General features: G+C 48.2%; 1 protein-coding gene across 1 annotated transcript in view; it reads right to left on the bottom strand.

The window, feature by feature from the left end:
* Positions 1-84: 84 nt before the first annotated feature.
* The window catches only part of MYO1H (myosin IH), a 74,832-nt gene continuing 53,900 nt past the window's right edge, over positions 85-21,016 (bottom strand). The window contains exons 15-32 of the mRNA XM_006204899.4: positions 20,420-20,514; positions 17,820-17,866; positions 16,008-16,088; positions 15,229-15,334; positions 14,533-14,650; positions 11,604-11,717; positions 10,557-10,633; positions 9,053-9,121; positions 7,132-7,216; positions 5,841-6,000; positions 5,167-5,250; positions 4,353-4,446; positions 4,097-4,152; positions 3,166-3,301; positions 2,715-2,785; positions 2,460-2,557; positions 1,757-1,856; positions 85-760 (exon numbers count right to left, since the gene is read on the bottom strand). Coding sequence (XP_006204961.2) covers positions 737-760; positions 1,757-1,856; positions 2,460-2,557; positions 2,715-2,785; positions 3,166-3,301; positions 4,097-4,152; positions 4,353-4,446; positions 5,167-5,250; positions 5,841-6,000; positions 7,132-7,216; positions 9,053-9,121; positions 10,557-10,633; positions 11,604-11,717; positions 14,533-14,650; positions 15,229-15,334; positions 16,008-16,088; positions 17,820-17,866; positions 20,420-20,514 — 1,615 coding nt within the window. The 3' untranslated portion in view covers positions 85-736. The remainder of the gene's footprint in view (positions 761-1,756; positions 1,857-2,459; positions 2,558-2,714; positions 2,786-3,165; positions 3,302-4,096; positions 4,153-4,352; positions 4,447-5,166; positions 5,251-5,840; positions 6,001-7,131; positions 7,217-9,052; positions 9,122-10,556; positions 10,634-11,603; positions 11,718-14,532; positions 14,651-15,228; positions 15,335-16,007; positions 16,089-17,819; positions 17,867-20,419; positions 20,515-21,016) is intronic.

Raw genomic sequence — 21,016 nt, 5'->3', positions numbered from 1 at the left:
TCCATCTGTTTTCTGGGTCTTTTCAGAGACGCCCAGCACAGTCCAGCCACTGAACTGCAATGCAGTTTACAGCAGAGGGCAGAGTTCCCACCTTCGACTTTTATCACCTGAAAGCTGCTCAGGGTGAAAGAGATGAGTCTTTTTTTTTTTTTTGTAAGGTTTGAATTTAAACACTGAAAGGAAGTCTCAAGCGAAAATGCCCCTGAGTTTGTGAAAAATCGGACCATCAGCTGGTGTCACCTCTGATTTAACATTTGGGGTGGGGAGAGCTACAGCTCACCACCTGACCTAAGGACGTGAAGGAGCTGGGTACGTGTTGAAGTAATTTCCATTTATTTAAAGCAAAATTCAAATTTTGCAGCTTTATGCTTTCAGACTGTAACTTCATCGTGCCTCAAGGGCAGTCACCCCCTTTTCCCCTCTCCCTATCCCGAGTGACAGGTTCAAGTACGCACAGAGTGTAGGTCCTACTGGAGATGTTAAAACCACCCCTTGGGTGACCTGAGGTTGGCTCCCTTAAGAGGACGTTTCAATTTAGTGCCACGGAGCACCTGAGGGGTTGGGCTTTGGCATAAGAAGAAGCCACTCCGTATCTTCAGGGGCGATCCATTTCCTGGAGCTGCTGTATGTAACCTTCGCTTGCAGGTGTCGCCAAGCTGGATCAAATCCCACTTCCTGGGTGCTTTCCACAGTCGGAGCAGAAACAGTGACAGGAGAGGTTAGATGGCATCCTCTGTCAGGACTTCATTCGGACCGACACCTGGGAGAGGGTATGTGAGAGGTTCAGCTGGGAGGACGCAGTTACCACCCCAGCCGTCCGTCCGTGAGCGCAGACAGACTGCAGGCAGCAACGCACTCCGACCAGACGAGCCCGGTCTGGGAATCTGTTAGCTTCAGCCTCAGCCCGCCAGGAAGGAGGGCAGGGTGTCAGTTCTCAGACAGCATATAAACTGAAAAACCACCTTATATTTTACATTAAAAATCACACTTAAATAGTTTAACTTGTCCCCAGAGTAGTAAAGTGTGTTCAGGGACGATTACCCGTACTGTTTACATCCACGAAACAGCCTCATAGGTAACTGTGTGGGACACTCCGTGTTGTTAGACCACTTTTTAATCAGTTTGTAGCAAACTACAACTACCTGGTTTATAATACAAAATACATCCTAGAGATTCAGCCCCCTCGGCTTTCAATATTTCCCAGCAAGACTGGATCAAGCTTTCGAGGGGAGGGCAAAGCACAGAGAACCCAGGCTTGACCTTCTTAAGATGGGAGTGGTTCCCAAATCTCTGCTCACTGGACCTGGGACCGTTATGTGAGCCCAGCCTCACCCCCAGCTGATTACATCACGGGGCAGAGAGGGTGGTGAGACACAAATGTATTTTTTTGAAGCTCGCCAGGAGTTTCCAATGTGGAGACTCGCTTGAGAACCACGTGACAGGGCATCAGGGCTTCGCCATCCAGTGAAGAGATGGGCGTTGACATTTAATACTGGGAGGAATTTACCGTCAACGTCCGGTTCACCATCCACAAAATACGGTGGGTAAACTGTTCCCTTTTTCATTCAGTGTTTGTGACTCCATGCCTCTAGTACCAGTTCTTCCTGTTTTTCAATGTAGAATCAGGAGTTGAGGGAGAAATAAACTATAGAGTGTGATTCCAGTCAAGCTACAGGAGGGCTGCAATTGGTAGAATTTTAACCTATAGTCTCACCTGAAACTGCTTACCCCTCCCTCCCAAAACACAGCCACTCACCACAGTTAACTGTCCGTTTTTATCTTTATAGATTTGTTCTTCCAGTCCAGTGTCAAAAACTATGGTGCCTTCTTTTCCAGGACCAATATAAAACTGTAAACTTAAAATACACAAAGTGATGAATTACCGACATACTCTCTAATTTTTTCTCCCTCAGCTTTTGGTCTGCAAAAGACATTCCCCCATGAAGCTTACTAGTTTCCAGGTCAGATTCCTGTCTTATTCCAGAGGTTTAGCGCGTATCTGAGTAAGCAGAACATAACCGTTTCTGCAGCTGGGGTGGCTGCCTGGAGTTACTCTCAGATCAGCTTAGCATGGTCAGTTGCACAGGCGTCAACAGCAGAGGTGTGGCTGTCACCTCTGGCCCCGAGGTCCCCCTGTCACTGGGTGACAGCTTCCCTTAGGAACATAAGCACCTCCTTTGAACACTAGGTGATAGGACGGCCTCTGTTCGTTCCCTTAAGGTGAACTAGTGATCGCTGACTGCATTTCTCTGGAGCTGAAGTCATAGGGGGTGAGGAGGGAAGAAAGTCCTTTATCAGCCAGAGCAAGGGCACCCAACCCCTTGCTGGTAGGCAGGGCTTGTATTTCGGGGAGGGAGAGGCAGGGGTGAGACAATGAACATATTGTCATCTTCCTGGATCTGCTCATAACGAACATTTAACACCGGGTGACTTCCCGAGCTACAGGAGAAGCCACCTACCTTCCTTGAACAACATTTACAATGTTCTCCTTCTCAACCAGCATGGCGAGCTTAGTCACTGCTTCAAATATGTGTTCGCACTGCAAGACGGCATCCCCCTGAGGCAGCAAGGAGAGGCCCGGTGGTTTCAGTGGGAGCAGTTCAAAAGAAAAAAAAAAAAAAACTCTTTTACAACTGAGGTTTCCCTGAGGCAGGTAAATACTTTGGCAGCGTCTGCCTCATTTAGCCCCCAGCACCGCGGGGGCCATCAGTTACCTTTTGCTTGTTGTCTTCTGGCGAAATGTGAATGACGAAGATTCCGTCGCTGAGGCTGCTGGTAGAGACACCTGAAGACAGATCCAAAGTTAGGGGCCAGGAACTGGACAGCTGGATGTTCGTACAGAGGACAGAGGCCCGCCTGGGCGCTCCCAGCCCCACGCCGTCCCCTCCCAGCTGGGCCGAGGATGGAGGGCACACCCAGCAGTCAGTGTCTGGGCTGCAAGGCTCTGTGCTTTTGAATAAGCAACAGGTCACCGTTGAAGGTGACTGACAGCTGCCCGACCTGGATGCTGGGCGTAGGTACCGTGGGCATTTACGTCAGAACACGAGACCCAGGGCTTTGCGGGCGCCCTTGGCTCAGGCCTTCCAGGGAAGGGCCACTGCGCCGCCGGTGCGCCCAGCAGCTCAGTGAACCCTGTGAGTTGTCTTAGGACTGCCTGCTTCTTACCCTTGAGCGTCGAGTACTCTATTTTCTGCTTGATTTTGGCCAGTTCCACCACGTACGCCGCTTTCTGAGTGAGAATGAGTTGCCGCTGCCGGGTCTTGAAGCCTTTCCTGTCGTATTTAATGACCGGGATACCGTACTGCAAGGAGGTTACCGTCACTACGCAGGGAAGCTTGCCTCACGGGGGAGGGGGCGCAGCGCCGAGCCCCCCGTTACTCAGACTCCGCCAGCGCCGCTCCCAGCACCCCAACAGAGGGGGCTCAGGCAGACTGCAGCGGTGGCTCTTCTCCCCTGAGAACCCTGGCTCTGCCTGTGGCGTTGCCCTTCTCAGGAGTTCAAGGCCACGGCCACCTCCCTCTCAGGGCTGCTCTGAGCAGCCAGCAGGGATGAAGCCGCTGGCGGTGGTCAGGCCCTCACCAGCAGAAGGTGATCCAGCCCAGTCACAGGTGTCCTCCGGGGACCAAAGTGACAGCCACCACTGGAGCCAAGGTCACCAGCTGTTGCATGCCAGGCAGCAGCCACGCACTTCACACCACTGACTCCTCCACCTTCCCCGTTCACAGGAGGACAGAGGCACCACGAGCCCAAGTAACCCGCCCAGGATCACACAGCTAAGTTGCCAAGCCCACGTCGGCGCCCAGGCAACTCTGCCACGCCGCTTCCAGCAGGGAATGTTTCATGATTGAGTTTATGGCTGCATTTCACTCAATTTCATAGAAAACCAGTTGCTAGAGTGACAGATAAAGACCTTAAGAACAGCAACAGGTACCCAAAAGTCACTCAGTCCCCATAATCTTAACACCCAAAGCATCACAGCTGGGAGGCTGGCCCACCCAGGCTCGACACAGCACACCGCTGCATTTAAACTGGGGCTCTACGTACCCTTCTTGTTGAAAGGAGACCCTGTCTCCGGCCAGGATACACACTTCCTTACCTGGATTTTCTCACTGCCAATGAGCTGAAGCACTTTGGGATTAATGTCTCCTTCATCTAGGGAGGCAACCAGAACACAGCCAGTTACCGTGACATACCACCCCCGGGCAGAAGCCACCGGCACCTGCTAGTTTCGGGACCCTGTGTGACCAAGACCTCAACCTGGGAAGCAGCTGTCGGGAAACGCTACAGGTCAACCATCTTTGACTTTGGTCAAAAAAGGGGAAGTGAGAATGTAGATGGAAGACTGGACTCACCTATCCGACTGTGGGCAAAGGGCTGGTTTAAGCTTTCTGCATAGCCTTCTTTCTTTCCCCTGAATATGTCACTGGTCACCACCTTTTGCTGCATCTGGTAATTCATAATTACAAAATGGGAGTCATGAGGTTCTTTGGGACGGACGCCAAGAGGTCCACATTAGTGCTTACTTTCCTCCTGAGTGGATGTCAGAACACATTCCTGGCTTCGACCAAAATGCTCTAAAATTACAGCGGTAGAGACTGGACTGATGCTTAAGCTGGTCTCTACCTGCACCGGCTGCCCAGAAGCGGCATTTTCAGAGTTTCAGAGAGCAGTTTCTTCTAGGTCAGAGGTCCCGTGCAGCCCACGGGCCAAATCCAGTACAGTTTGTAAGTCAGGTTTTTTGGAGCGCAGTCAAGTCACCCACCTACAGGTTGTGTCCCGGCACCCCGCGTGCTGCAACGGCAGAGTCGCTGCGGCGGCGTGGTGTGGCCCACAAAGCCCACGATAGGAGCCTGTAGCTCTTTACAGAGCAAGTCTGCAGACGAGCATAAACAAAACCAGACCTCCAGCAGAGAAGGCGCCCTGCGTGCTCTGCAGCCCAGAGGCCAGCCCAAGGGTGTTCCCATGGTAACATCGCAAGTGACGCTACTTCTAACAGCTGTCAGTTAACGAGGGCTCTGTGCTAAGTGGTCTGCATGCGGTTTAATCCTCAATGAGTATAATGTAAGGGCCTCTTGTGACCGTTGACTTACAGGTGAAATGATGGGCAGGGCTGGCACCCCCCTGCCCCCCACCATCCCGCCACCTGCCCACACACCGTGTCCCTACCAGGGCTTTCCTCTCGGCCGTGATCCCGCGGCAGTACTTCCGAACCAGGTTCCTCGTGCACATCTTCCTGAGCAGCTCCGAGGCCTGTGTGGGGAGCACACGGTTCTTATCCACCTGCCTGCCTCGCCTTGCCCCGCTCCCGTCGTGGGCTGCGGCCACCACAACAGAAGCGTCGAAAGCACAGCTGAATTCAGTTTGATTTAAAGTACAGGGTTAATATTCTCTGGTCTTGTGTTCACTTTCTGCTACCGCTAAACTAGTGGTCCTTAAACTGGGATGAGTCTGAGTCACCAGGAGCTGGCCAGGAGGTCTCTAGGGATGCTGACCCAGTGGGCCCGGGTTGGGACCCAACCTTACAGCAGCCCCTTCTCTGCACTCCAAACACAGAGGGTCCTCGGAGCATCTTTTAAGAAACACTGTTCTGGGCAGCAGTCCCTAAACCCACCTGAAAGGCCACCTCAGGGAAAGTAACCATTCAGAAGTGCTCTGCATAAACAGACCGCCGGTGGCGTTGTAATTCCAGAGAGGATGTTACGAATTCTGAGGAGTTAAACCCCTTGGGCACCACCCTCGCAAGGAACTGCTTTGTTTGCGGAGGCAGCAAAAGAAATACACAAATTCGGGTCCATCGGTGCCTGAGTCCCTTGCAGCACGAGTCCCGGCGCCCTCCTCACATTTTCCAGGATGCCAGGAGGCCTCAGCCAGCTCTTGTCCAAGATGTTCTTTGGGACGTGATACCGAAGGTTCAGGATGTAATTCTTACGCACGAACACGATGAACTCCTCGTTGTCGGGACAGAGGGGCTTGTTGCGATTGATGAATCCCGTTAGGAACCTACACAGGAGAGAGTTTTGCTCGTTTTCTGGCCCATTTCACCACTGAGACTTGTGTTCTCTGCCCACTTGTTTGATTCAGTGGAGGCCAAAACGGTCTATGGGGCTGATTGCCCCATAGGGCCACGGGCCTGATCTGCCCCAAAGAGGTGTTTTATTTCACTCACACTATTTTGTGTCTTGTTTTGTTTTTTGAGTAACTTGAATTCGTTGCCAACAACAACAACAACAAAAATTGGGAGGTATTATGTGCAAGCCAGATCTCTACCGTTCCTTAAAAATAATCAAAAGATCTGGCAATGCTGGTCTGGCCTTTCTCCATGGCAGCAGTCAGCTAAAGCTGGAGAAGTGACTGCCCCTCTGAGGTGGGTTGAGCTTTCCAGTTTGCCACAATCCCCACCCTGCCATATTGTCTTATCCCAGCTCATGGGACTCACTGTACCTGCCTGGCATCAGAAGGCATTTGACACCCCAATGTTCACAGTAGCATTATTTACAATAGCGAAGACATGGAAGCAACCTAAATGTCCATCAACAGATGACTGGATAAAGTTGTTGTGGTCTATATATATATATGATGGAATACTACTCAGCCATAAAAAGAATAAAATAATACCATTTGCAGCAGCATGGATGGACCTCGAGATTATTATACTAAGACAGAGAAAGACAAGTATCATGTGGTATCACTTATATGTGGAATCTAAAAAGAAAATGACATAAATGAACTTACTTACAAAACAGAAGGAGACTCAGACGTAGAAAGTAAACTTATGGTTACCAAAGGGGAAAGGGGTGAGGATAAACTGGGAGTCTGGAATTAGCAGACACAAACGACTATATACAGAATAGATAAACAACAGGTAATACGTATAATGAAAAAGAATATATATGCATATATGTAACTGGATCACTGTGCTGTACACCAAGAACTAACACAACATTGTAAATAGACTGTACTTCAATTTAAAAAAAGAGGAAGGACACATAACGGAATTCCTAAGGGTTGACGTCCTGAAGGGAAGGTTACCTTTTGCACAAAGCTGAACCTCACCCAAGCCCCCGACCACCCCCTGCAGCACAGCAGCATTTAGAGACCTCTCCCCGCTACCGTACCCAACTGAGAACTTACTTTCTTATAATCCGCACAGCCCACCGTCTCCTTTGGGCCTCCTTCCGAGCCAGGACGCCACGCCAGTGGGCTTCAAGTTTAATGGCTGAAAGAGTTCACTGCTGGCATTAGAAGGTGAGCACAATCGTGTTTGAACACCAGAGCCTTTTCTGGCATTCTTCATCCACTCCACACACACACACACACACACACACACACACACACACACACGTGTGCGCGCGCGTGCGCGCAGATGCCACCGAGCACTCCGCTCGCCCCAGAGATGGGAAGTGGATGAGAGTTGTCAGTTTCCACCTGGAGGTACCCAGGTGGGCAGCTGAGCCCGGTGACAGAGGTGCAGAGGGGGCCGGGCAGCACCAGGGAAGCCCCAAAGTTATGCCATGGGGTCAGTTCCCCAAGGTCTTTTTGAGGGACAGGAGTGGCCCTTAACGGCAGATTAGTCTCACCCCTGTGTTCCCTCTGTCTCACCCCGTGTTTATCTAGTTCTCTGCGCTAAAAAATGACACATGCAGCAACAAGGGCGGACCTCGAGATCATCTTACTAACTGAGCGAAAGAAAAATACCATATGATACCACTTATATGTGGTAAAGAAAGAGAAAGAGAAATACCATATGATACCACTTATATGTGGAATTAAAAAAAAAAAACGGAAGAAAGAAAACAAAACTTACGCTTACAAGAGTGGGGGAAGGGGGTGGGCAGGGATAAATTGGGGGTTCAGGATTTGCAGATACACACTACTATATATAAAATAACAAGGTCCCACTGTGCAGCACAGGGAACTGTATTCAATACCTTGTAATAGCCTATAATGAAAAAGAATATAAAAAGGAATACATATATATATATATATATATATATATATATATATATATATATATATATACGTATATAAATGAATCACTATGCTGGACACCAGAAATTAATACAATAGTGTAAATGGACTATAATTCAAATTTTTAAAATGGGGATACGTCAGTGGAGACACAAAACTTAGGTTTCTTGCTTGTTTCCCAATTTAAAAAAATTTTTTTGATGTTTTCTAATTTTTTAATGCTTTTCAGATTTTTTTCAGTTATTTATGATATTCAGAATGCTTTTCTTTTATTCCTCATGGCAACACTGTTTATTACAGAAACAAATAACTGCAAACAACCCCAGTGTCCATCAGTGGAACAGCTCAGTTGTGTATACTCAGCGCACAGGGGTCAGCAAACTGCAGCCCTCAGGCCAGTCGCCCGTTTTTGTAAATAAAGTTTTATTGCAACAGAGCTGTGCCCGTTCATCTACGTCTTGCCTAGAGCTACCTTCATGCTCCAACAGTGGAGCTGAGTAGCTGTGCCAGACTGACCCTTTAAGAAAAAGTTTGCCACCCCCTGCGAATGGTGGAAAACCATGCAGCTGTGACAATGAGTAACAATCCACGCACATCTCCTGGCTGAATTTCCAAAACAAAAATGTCACAAAAGAAAAACATGCACAGTATAATTCTATGGAGTTCAGAACATGCCAGCCTACAAATATATTGTTCAGTGAGGCATCCACAGATGGTAAAATTTAAAAAAAAAAAACAAGGAAATGATAAACGCACAGTTCAGAGGAGTGGTGTATGTGAGGGGTGGCAAGGGCTGAGAAGTCACTGGGGAGGGACAGCGGGTAGGGGCTCTGCTGTTAGTCACCTTTAAAAAAATTTATCCTTTCACATGCGTATATTGTGGATCAAATAGAACATGTCTGTGGGACAAATGAGGCTGTAGTGTTATCTCTGATCAGCAGATTAAAAATGAGATGAGGTCCTGGAACTGGACCCCATGGCTGCCTCGAACCCTGGTTCCAAGGCTGGGCAGGGGGAGAGGATGCTCAAAGGGTCCTGTGCCCCCAGGTCCAAGGCCAGCGGGGGATTCCCGCTCACTTCTTACCTGCTCGTCTTTTTCTCACATATGCTTTCCTTTCTCGGCAGCCTTTGTACGTGGCTTGGATTCTCGCGACTTAAAATGAAACAAAAGTTTTGGTGAAATACCTTCCCATTGTGCAATTCTGTAGTTGTGACCTTCCCAAGGGATGTCAGCTGTGGCCCTGGGGGCGTGCAGGGGAGGGGTGACACAGGAAGCCATGGGATGTGACAGGCAGAAATCAGAGCGGGCAGGTTCCATTCAGCCTGGCTGCCAGGGCTGACCAGTAACTGGAGCTGCCTTTCTTTGCTCCCTCTTGCCTTCCCCCAGGGAAGAAACAGAGCCACCATTTAGAGGGCTCGCTGGTCCCTGGTTCTGTGCTTGGCATTGTATTGCATCTTCACCCCAGCGCCCAGCCAGCACATTTTACAAAGCGGATCGCAGACCCAGGCGGTGAAGACTGGCTGGGTGTGAAGCAACCACGCAACTGCTAAGCAGGAGCGTGAACGCAGGGCTGCGAGACCACATGCACACCTGCCCTGTAGCTGCTCTGTTCTCCATCCACCTCCTCCACACAGTGACGGGGGCCCACCACAGGCTAAGCTCCTCCAGGGTCCTGCACATCCCCTGGAAGCTGGGTAGAAATGCTGACTCAGGCCCCCTGAGTTCAGCGCCCACCCATGAGCCAGATCCTGGTGACCGCTACCTGCTGCCAGAGGGGTCAAAAGCTGAGACCGCCGAGCACAGTGGTTATGAGCTCCAGCCCTGAAGCCAGGCCGACACACGTGCAAACCCCAGCTCTGCTGCTTCTGAGCTGTGTGGCCTTCAGCCAGTTACCAACATCTCTGGGCCTTAGCATCCCCACATGTATACCATGAGATCATGAGTGCAAAGGACTCAGAAGCCACCTGGCACACAGCAAGCGCTCAGATTACTCAAGCAGAGCTTGTCTCAACAGGCCAGCTGAGAGCTCAGTGGGGGAAGAAGCCTGTATCCCCCTGTAGTTTTGATTCTTGATTTTTTGCACTTTCCTTCCATCTAACTTTTCTCATTTACCATTCACAACACACACTCTGGCTGTGGGCTTTGCAGCTCCACCTTCCAACATCAGAGACTTATACAAATGAAGCTTTTAAAACCTTCATTCAAGAGAGAGATGAACTCTGTGGGTTTAGGTCCTGATGCAGCACCAAGAGAGTTGGATCCAAATTAGAAATGGGGCAGAGCTGCAGTGTTTAAGTTTCCACGAGCATCCATGACAGCCCTCCAAATATCCACTAAGGTATAAATTCCCCTGTATTTTATAATCCCGTATCTTGTTCTGGATTTCCAAAGCAAGTACTTCCCTTTTTTTTTTTAAAAATAGAGGTACTGGGGATTGAACCCAGGACCTTGTACATGCTAAGCACACGCTCTACCACTGATGCTTCCAACGTTACGTCAAACACCCATGTTTAAAATGCTTCCTAAGCTAAGCTTGTTCATTTCACATTCTAATGAAATCAGGGCAGAAAAACAAACAAAAACGTACCTAATTGGTGTTTACTAAATTCAAAGGCATCTTCAGTAGCAAACAGAGTTCTGGGAAAGCGAATGAATATTTTGGTTCTAGAAATGGAAAAAGAAGTCTTAATTATTAACTGATCAGTTACCATCTGTAGTGGATGGAATAGTGGTCCCCCCCCCGCCCAATTCATGTCCACTTAGATCCTCAGAATTAGGGTCTTTGCAGACGTAACGAAGGTAAGGATTGAGATGGAATCAAACTGAATTAGGGTGGACCCTACATCCCATGAGAGTGTTCCTGTAAGAAACAGAAAAAGACACACAGGGGAGAAGGCCACGGGGAGACGGAGGCAGTGACTGGAGCGATGCTACCACAAGCTAAGGGATGTCAGGAGCCACTAGAAGCTGGAAGAGGCAAGGAAGGATCTTCCCAGAGAGACTTCACGGGGAGCATGGCCCTACTAGACTCCTGGATTTTGGCCTCCCAGCCTCCAGAACCGTGAGAAAATAAATTCCCATTGTTTCAAACCAACCGGTCTGTGGTTAATTCGTTATGCAGTCCTGGGAAATTAATACTCCACCGTAACCCAAAGTTATTTCCCTGGGCTTTAAAAAGTGAGGATAAAGAATATGGGTCTACGTTTAAGAGAAGATTCCATCAACCAGCAATGATAAACTATAAATATTGATCTCATATTGCTTGTCACGGCCTTTGAGGGAAACTTCCAAGGGCAGCCACTAGGGTGCAGCAGTGCACCACTCCGCGTGAACCCACTTTCTCATCTAAGATTACGGACGGGGGACAGATACACCCCTGACACTATTTCCAGGTAGATGGTGTCAGAAGTGAGTTTAATTGTGGGACACCCAGCTGGTGTCAGAGTGTGATGGAGTGTTCTGAGTGAGAGTGGAGGAGACACACAGAAAATTTTCTTTACAGAGCTGCATTGAAATTGAGCGGATAGCAGTATCTGCTAAGACATTTATGTAAACTTAAGAATGACTCTCCAGGCTCAAGATGGACACGGATTGATGCTCAAAACATTCTGACAGCGGTTTCCCCGCCACTTACCTCCCTAGCTTATACTCCTCGGGTTTGTAGCCAATGTACTTGATCAGCCGCTCTACGCCCTCTGCTGGAGGCCCGTGCCAGTGCGGCCAGGTGTCTGGGCACAAGGACTTGTACCTAAGGAGAGCAGACGCACGCCTAGAAAGCCGCAGACCTTACACTAGCTCCCCTGGAGGTCGGCCGCGCTCCGCTGGGCGTGCCAGCCACTCATCACACCAACTTCCTGGAATTTAACAATATGCACTCGACAAGAAAGAAAAAAGAGAAACTGTTCCAATAGGGGGTGACGTTTGACCTTATCTTCATAGAACAGTAATGTCACCAGACACTCTACCCAAGAAACTCAGTTCCACGCCTAGGTATATATGCAACAGACATGAAAACACATCCACGCAAAAGCTTCTACGTGAACATTCAGAACATCATTATTTATAACAGACAAAAGGTGGAAGCCACCCAAACGTCCATCAGCGGGCAAGTGAATGTATAAACAAATGTGGTCCAGCATGGGAAGAAAAGGTACCACGCTTGGTGAGTGAGGAGAGATTCTTTAAGGGTAATTCTGGACCCAGCATTGACTTAAAAACCCGATTCAGTATACAATGCTGAATATGTGGTTTTTCTCATATGTGGTTACAATAAATATAACCATGATGTCTGTACTATAATGGAAAAAGTGAATGCAGAATTCAGAAGTGCCTGTGGACCAAGGCAACTGGAGACGCTGGCCCGGAACCGCACCGCTTGGGTTGGAGCCCAGCTCAGGGGCTGGACAAGCCGCTTCACCTCCTCACTTTGCAGTGTGAATGATGACAGGACCCCCCTCGTGGGGTGGTCACGAGGTTGAAATGAGATCATTTGGTGGAGAGTGTCTGGCACAGTCTGAGACTTCAAAAAAATGTTAGCTACAGATTTCTTAGTGTGCTGCTTCCCTTTAAGATTGTTACATGGTTTGTATTATTTCAAAATCAATTTTTAAACTGTTAGGAGAACATGTTTCTCTTCCTGGAACTGTATACTTTATGAGCAGATCCATTAAGGGCATTGCAATGAACTGAATGTTCGTGTCCTTCTCTTCCAAAATTCACATGTAGAAAAATCCTAACCCCTGATGGTTTTAGGAGGAGGGGCCTTTGGGAGGTGATTAGGTCAGGAGGGTGGAGCCCTTGTGGTTGGGATCAGTGCCCTTACAAGAGCCCCCAGGGAGCTCCTGTGCCTTCTTTCCACCAGGAGAGGGTGTGATCAGAAGACAGCAGCGTGCCACCCAGAAGAGGGCTCTCACCAGAACCTGACTGTGCTGGCCCCCTGATCACAGATTTCCAGCCTCCAAGACTGTGAGGAATAAACTTCTGTTGTTAATAATGGTGCTGCATTACAGCAGCCTGAACTAAGACAGGCGTTCGGTGTCACTTGTTCCTCCCTGAGTTCCCGCCTCTGTCTTTCCACACACACAAGGGCACAGACGCATGCCAACCCCAGGGAACGCAGTATGGCCTGAGGCCCTGCTCCCAGCTGTGTGGTCCACACCTGTCACTAGCACATAGCGTCAAGGCTGTCTACATAGGAGTGGGAAGATGCCTTAAACACCTGCAGGTGACGGGACTAGTAACTTCTGTCCTTTTCAACTCTGGAAGCAGTGCCCTATAGGCTGCACACATTCAGGCATCTCTAGCCCACTCCCAGGGACCTCTCATGTCTCCCCTCTGGGCCACGGACCTGCATCCATTCCAGCCTTCTAGCTGGTCCTCAGGCTGCCCAGTTCCCACCTCCAGGCTCTCCTGCCTGGGTGGCTGCTCCCAGATACCCTCTCGGCTCCCTTCCTCACTTGGAGAGGCGCTCCCACATCACTGATTCCCCAACCCAGATTCATTCTCCTTCAAGGAATGTATCCCCACCTGACCTCCTGTATCTCCTTGTTACTGCCAGCCTCCCTCACTAGAAAGTAAACCCCATGCAGGCAGGGACGGGGTCTGTCCTGGTCTCTGCTGTCACCCAGCACCTCAGACGGCACTGGTACAGAGCAAGTGCTCACTAGGATTTACAGAAAGAACACACAAGCCCCTGAGAGCGGCAGAGCAGAAAAAAGATGTATGAAGTTCAAAAACCTGCAGTGAGATGGGAACCTCAAGTGCGTGTGTCTTTGGGGGGTGCGGTGGGCGGTGGCTACTACTTCCTGCCATCCTCACCAGAGGTCAGATTCAGAAAAACGGATGAGAAGCGTGAATGAGTGACAGCTAGCTGATAAGCAAAAATGGTATGTAAAGGAGGGTCCCCCTCCTCCCTCCCCCTCAAAACTTGGCAGATAGTCTGGCCATTCCTCAGTTAGACACTGAGTTATCCTCCGACCCAGTAATCTACTCCGAGGTGTGTGCCCAAAGACGTGAACACATACGGACCCACTAAAACTTGAACCTGACTGTTCCCTGCAGCGTAGGTCATAACAGCCAAGTAATGGAAACAACCCAAACGGCCATCAACAGAGGAGCGGATACACAACACGCCGTATAACCACGCAACGGACGGACTGTTACTCAACCCCATGGCTGATTATCAGCGATTTGATAGTTTAACTTAACATTAGGCTTCTTTTGAAATACAACCTTACAGTTATAGAAAGCACGTGCGTGGTGGCGGGGAGATGGTTGTATTTCAAAAGCTGCTTACCCGGAGCACTGCCCACGCCTGCCCCCTGGTGGCAGGTCTGTGCACTGGGCCTTGCAAGCCTCCTGGGTTCCAAGAAGTAGGAGGCGCAGTGAAAGGAAGGGTAAACTGAGTCAGTTTCCTGTTCTCTGAAATGTCAGTGTTCATCACCGTCAGAGCCACAGCACTTAAAAACCAAACTGAGTTCCCCGGGGGACGGCCTTTTATTCATCGCCACACCCAGAGCCTCGCACTTGCTGCGCTGGCTTCAGATCTGCAGAACAAACTCTACCTCTGCAAGAAATGCTCGTACTTCCGTCGGTACGCAAAGCCGGCCCGCCTCACCCTCAGGTGCTCCATCAGCCCCAGGTACTTGACCTGATGCCGTATGAGGAAGTCGTCGAACTTGCCTTGGGAAACACAGAAGGAAGAGTGACGGTAAAGGACCCTGTTTCAACCGAGGCGGACCAGAGGCTGCAAGCTAACGATCTCTGGACCAGATGGCCACAGACATGTTTCTTAGGTCCTAATGGTGTTTCTTTTAATGCGAGGATTTTACTGGAAAACCTGAATTTCTGGTTTCTCTTGGAAAACTATGCGATCTGGCCATTCTGGGTGTAGAGTCCACATGGCAACAACTGGCCGGAAGGGAGGAGTATTGCCCTTTTAGACAGGGCGTGCCCTCTCCCGTTCGCCGCAGTCCCCTCCATTCCCTATTGCCTTACACCCAGGCTGTTATACTCTTTGCTCTTCCTGCCTGGCTTCTGTCAGCCTTCGACTGTACGACTTTGTTATGAGACCATGGCACGTGCTTAGAAAACACCCAAGTCACAGACCATCTTGGAAGACTGTTCACTAACCTGTTATTTAACACAGAGGACAAGGAGCAGGCCTGTGATGGGTTTTAGGATTTTAACCCACTTCCATCTTGGTTTCCCTCCCACCCCCAATTCCCTGAGCTCAGGGCTCAGAACGATTCACAACTCACCGGGTTCCTTCCTCTCGTTGGGCTTGATGCAACGGATGTAAGAAGGTTCCTTAGAGATGAGAATTTCCAGAAGGCTGCTCAGACTGTTTTTAAACTGCGTCCCCACCTGCAGGGAGAGAGAATGAGCTACGCAGGTGGTGCTGCTCCCCATTAATACAGAGAAGACTGGACTCTGGCCCTTCAGACCCAAACTCTTGACATACTGACTCTTCTACTTGTTCACCTCTCATGAACTGTTTTGCCCAAACAGAGAAGGCTGTGGATGCCCCGGCCTGAGAAGCCCAGGCTCAGTCTGGTTAAGCCAAGGTTGCACAAACATCTTTCCAGGATGCTTCTCTCACTCAGTGAATATGCAGTGCGCACCTCATAGGAGCCGACATCGCCGCTGAGCCAGTCACCCTCCACCACCGTCCTGTTTCCTTGTCATCAGGTTTCCTTTATGACACTTGTGCTACTGTAACTTCTTTATTTGATGGTATCTTCCTGTACCATCCCCACTAGCCTGTAAGGCCCGTGAGGGCAGGTACCCTGTTTTGTTATCGCTAGACTCCCCTGTGCCCAGCACAGTGCCTGACACACAGTAGGTGCTCAGTGAATGTCTGCAGATGAACACACTGGTGGCTAACTTTGAAAAGTATATATTTAGTAGAACCTGTTAGAGGATGATACTTCCAGAAAAAGGAGAGGACGGCTGAAAAAGTACATGTAACTAAAGCCACTGCCCCCTCTGGGTGATTTTGGCCACCTTTCCAATTTCGCACAGGCACTTCCCAACTCACTGTTGGCGGCCTTCTCCGGTTTTCTAGCTCAGCCACCAGGAAGCATTCCTTCAGGATTCTGTTTTTGGACCTGCACAACACCTGTAGGAAAAGAGCAATGAGCACATTTGCTGCTTCAGAAATCACTAATCAGGGTCTCTGGGAACGTTCACCTAAGGGTGCGCGGCGGACTGGAGCCACCTGCCTTGGGAGCACTTGAAGAAGTAGAGGGGAAAAAACACAACCAAATGCGGAGGGAAATGTTCAGATACAGACAGCCCCCGACTTACAACAATGTGACTTTACCGTGGTGTGAAAGTGATACACATTCAGTAGGAACCATGCTTCGAATTTTGGGTTTTGACCTCTTCCTGGGCCAGCAAAGCAGGCCTCTTAGCCACTCGGTTATGAGGGCGATCCACCGCAACACTCACAACCATTCTGTTTTTCACTTTTGGTAGGGTATTCAATTACACAAGATACTCCACACTTTCCTATAAAATAGGCTTTGTGTTAGGTACCCAGCTCTAGGTTAATGTAAGTTCTCTGAGCATCTTTAAGGTGGGCGAGGCTACGCTATGATGTTCAGTAGGTTAAGTGTAGTCAATGCATTTTCAACGTATGACATTTTCAATTTACGATGTGTTTATTGGGACGTAACCCATTGTAAGTTGAGGAATATCTGTATTGTACCCATTGTCTACGTGGGGAAGCCATCTGATGATTTTTCCCTTGACAAGGTGAAGCAATAAGTGTTTCAGTCCAGCCCAGCTTCTACAGGATAAACCAGCTTTTTAAGAATGATCTCCAAGATCTGGTGTTAGGTCAAAAAAAGCAAGATGCAGGACCACATGCATAGGGTGTTATTATTGTGTGAAGAGAAAAGAAAATGGGACACAAACACACACACACACATCTTGGTCTGTACCAGCTCTGGGAGGATACACAACAAACAGGTTAGAGCAGCTGGCTCTCAGGAGAGGGACTTGGTGACATAAGAACACCAACTTTTGTAGATACAACCTCTGCGTTTTCCTCCTGTGCTTACATTTTCAAAATTATCTACATTTTTAAAAAAAACTTAATTTGACACTAAAATTTTTTCCCTTATATCCATACACTAGAGTATTATTCAGCCTTAAAAAGGAAGGAAATTCAGACACATGCAGCAACATGGATGAGCCCTGAGGACAACACGCTAAGTGAAATAAACCAAAAGACACAAAAAAGACAAACAATGTGTAATTCCACCTATATAAGTACCCAGAGTAGTGAAATTCATATAGAAAGTAGAATGGTGGCTGCCGGGGGCTGGGGGGAAGGGGAAATAGGGGAGTTAGGGTTTAATGGGGACAGAGTCTCAGTTTTGCAAGATGAAAAGAGTTCTGGAGATGGACTGTGCAAAAACTCAAGGGGAGGTACTTGACACAACTGAACTGTACGCTTACAAATGACCGACATGGAAAACTTTGTTACATATGTCTATTTTGCCACAATGAAAAAAAAATCTTAAATGGGGGGGGTAATTAGGGTTTTCTAATTTATTTGTTTATTTATTGAGGAGTCACTGGGGATTGAACCCAGGACCTCGTGCATGCTAAGCATGTGCTCTACCACTTGAGCTGTACCCTCCCTCCAGCCCCAAATGTGTCTGCTGAGTCAAGGGCTCATACAGATGATCTTAAATGTCTGTTCCAGGCATGACAAACTTGAGTTCTCACATAATGCAATGAAGAGAAGAATCTAGGACAAACCTACCCCCAAATCATGGGGTGACATGGGGTGATTGCCTTATAACCATCAGACATACATATAGTTAAGTTTCAGACTTACTTCTTTCAGATGTCTGTAGAGGAGATCATTGTTTTTTTCCAAGAATCCTGTAAAACATGGAATAAAACATTTTTGAATCAATGGCTTTGCCTAAATGCACGACTCCGTCGCAACGGACAGCGGAAGGAAATCCTAAAAAAATAGCCTCTGAGGATGAGATCAGAGTTCCTCAGCCTCGGCAGTGCTGACATCTGGGGCTGGGCCATTCCCTGTGGTGGGGGCTGTCCTGCTCATTGTAGGGTGCTTAGCAGCATCCCTGGTCTCCACCCACCATATGTGAGTTGTACCCTTCTCAGCTGTGACAACCAAATATGTCTCTAGACATTGCCAGATGTCCCTGGGGGGTAACCCCACCCCTAGTTGAGAATGAAGTCCTCAGAACCGATTTTATGGCTTACACCCTACTTTCTAAACCCCGAAGAGCTGTCACAGGCATGGAGAGCCTTTACGTATTGTGCGTGTGTCCTAGGAAAGAACGACACAGATAAGGAAAGATGTTGAAACAACGGGGAGGGAGCTGAGTTCCAAGGGTGGCCAGGTGAGATGACGTAGATGGATGCGAAAAGCACCGCCACCACTGAGACAAATCAAACAAGCAGCGGGGCTGGTGGTACCCGATGGCATCTTTGCACAAAGGAAGATACATCATTTCCATTTCTTTCATTTTAAAACTTGGCTTATAAATGCTCGCTTAAAACCGAGTCAGCTGATAAATAAATCAGTAGCTAAATGGCATTACAAAGTTGAAACCAGCTAAAGAAGATATGCATCAAGGAAAAAAAAAAGATATGCGTCAAAAAAGCTGAAGATGCAACTGTCCTTTTTAGAGGACAATTTGGAGTTATGAAGGCTACCATTTTTATTGCAGCAGAACATACATAATATAAAATTTACCATTTTAATTATTCAGTCTTCTTTTAACTTATTTTTCAAAATGGAGGTACTGGGGATCGAACCCAGGACCTTGTGCATACTAAGCATGTGCTCTACCACTGAGCTATACTCTCCCCCCTAGTTTAACTGTTTTTAAGTGTACAGCTCAGTGGCATTAAGTCTCACACTGTTGCGCAGCCATCAGCACTACCCATGCCCAGAACTCTCTTCATTTTCCCCAGCGGAAACTCTGTGCCCGTGAACCATGGATTCCCCATCTCCTGTTCCCCGAAGCCCCTGATAACCACTCTTCTGCTTTGTCTCTGACTTTGACTACACACCTCAAGTAGGTGATGTCCTCCTACCGTATTTGTCCTTTTGTGTCTGGCTTATTTCACGTAGCATAATGTCTTCAAGGTCCACCCATGTCGTAGCAGGTGTCAGAATCCCCTGCCCTTTTTTAAGCCTGCATAACGTTCCGTTGTATGTATAAGCACATTTTGTTTATCCATTCATCCACTGATAGACACTTGGTGGCTTCCACCTTTTGGCTTTTGTGAATAATGCTCCTACGTACATAGGTGTACAAATGCCTGTTTGTGTTCCTACCTCCAGTTCTTTTGGGTACATACCCAGAAGTGGTAAAAACTAACTTCTGATAGACCCTTTATCGTAGCAATGCCATGGGAACTTACCCTGTGTGTATAATGGGCATAAACCGGCCAAGCGAAATAGACAAAGACGTCAAACACAGCTGTGTTTACAAGAGACAAAGTTGGAAACACCTGGAGTCCATCAAACAGATGACAGGACAGCCCCATGGGGAGTGCCTGGAGATTTCCGTATGAAATGAGGTGGAGTCTGTTTGCTGCTACGGGGAGCGAATGCAGGTCTGGAGGCAAGAGGCCTGGGTCTGACCTCCAGCTCCGCCACTTACTAGCGGTGTGACCTTGGGCAAGTTCCTTAACTTCTCTGAGCTCAGCGCCTCATAGATTAAAAGTAGGGCGGGCAGGTAACAATGCTACTCACCTCACAGGGTTGTGTGAGGTTTAAAGGAGCAACAGAGGTGAAGCATTCGGGACTGCCTGGCCCAGAGTAACTGCTCAATGAACGTTCACTGGAATCCAAACGACCGCCAATACCCGTTAAATGAAAAGTGCAAAAGAGAAAACACAAAATAGCAATCTGTGTTATGCAGATGTGTATGTGTTTGTGTTGTTCAGGTGTGTGTGTATGTGTGGATGAACTTTGAAAACATTACGCCAGACACAAAAGCCCACACACATTGTGTGATTCCATTTCTATGAAATGTCCAGAATAGGGAAATCTATTTCCTTAGAAACAGAGACAGAACATAGATTGGTTGCCTAGGGCTGAGGGGAGACGGAGAGGCGGGGAAATGGGGGCGTGACTGCTAATGAGCAAAAGGTTTCTTTTGGGGGTTCTCAAATGGACTGTGGTGATGGCTGCACAGTGAATATGCTAAACACTGGATAGTTGAATTGGGAATTAAAAAGGTGAAATATATGGTATATACATTATCTCAATAAAGTGGTTATATGTGAAAGTAATAAATAAAAATTTCAGAAGACTTTTAAATGGCATGTTTGAATGCAGGGCTGGGGGGCGTTTGAGATAGAAGTGCAGCATTTCTTCAGGGGAGGCGGGGGCACCTGCGTGGCTGTGACCTGTGACCTGCCTCCTCCGGCCCCCCCATGGACACTCACCCTTGGTGCAGTATGTGACCTCCCCTGCATAGTGGAAGAGCTGGAACTCCATCCAGCCAATCCTCTTTCGGCCCTTGGGACCCGCCAGCTTCCGGCTACAGCAGGACAGAAACAGACACACACTGAACCTTTCTACTTCACTGCAATGCAAAGCACCAACAATATACAAAGCAAGGAGTCAGGGAGAGTATAGCTCAGTGGTACAGTGTGTGCTTGGCACGCCTGAGGTCCTGGGTTTGATTCTGGGTACCTCCACTAAAATAATACGTAAATAAATAACCTAATTTTCTCCCCCTCCAAAAAATAAAAATAAATAAACATTTTTAAAAGCCTCATTTAAAAAAATTTAAAAGCAAACAATTGCTTAGCAAAACCTTGCCACCTATTTCAGCTGACTACAGACCGAGGTCTGTCTAAAATTAGATCCTTCCTTCTCATAAGCAGGGAGGATTTAAAAAAAAAAATACATGAGCCAAAGAAACACGTTCATTTCTACAATGAAGTGACTTCCACTTCAAACCCAGTTTTACTACTTCATATTTTTATGATGTGGAGAGACTAAAATACTCATGAAACATCGTTTTTCAGATTCTGGCA

The sequence above is a fragment of the Vicugna pacos genome, chromosome 32, assembly GCF_048564905.1.
Source record: "Vicugna pacos chromosome 32, VicPac4, whole genome shotgun sequence".
NCBI lineage: Eukaryota > Metazoa > Chordata > Mammalia > Artiodactyla > Camelidae > Vicugna > Vicugna pacos.
This window is presented reverse-complemented; position numbering and strand designations above follow the sequence as displayed.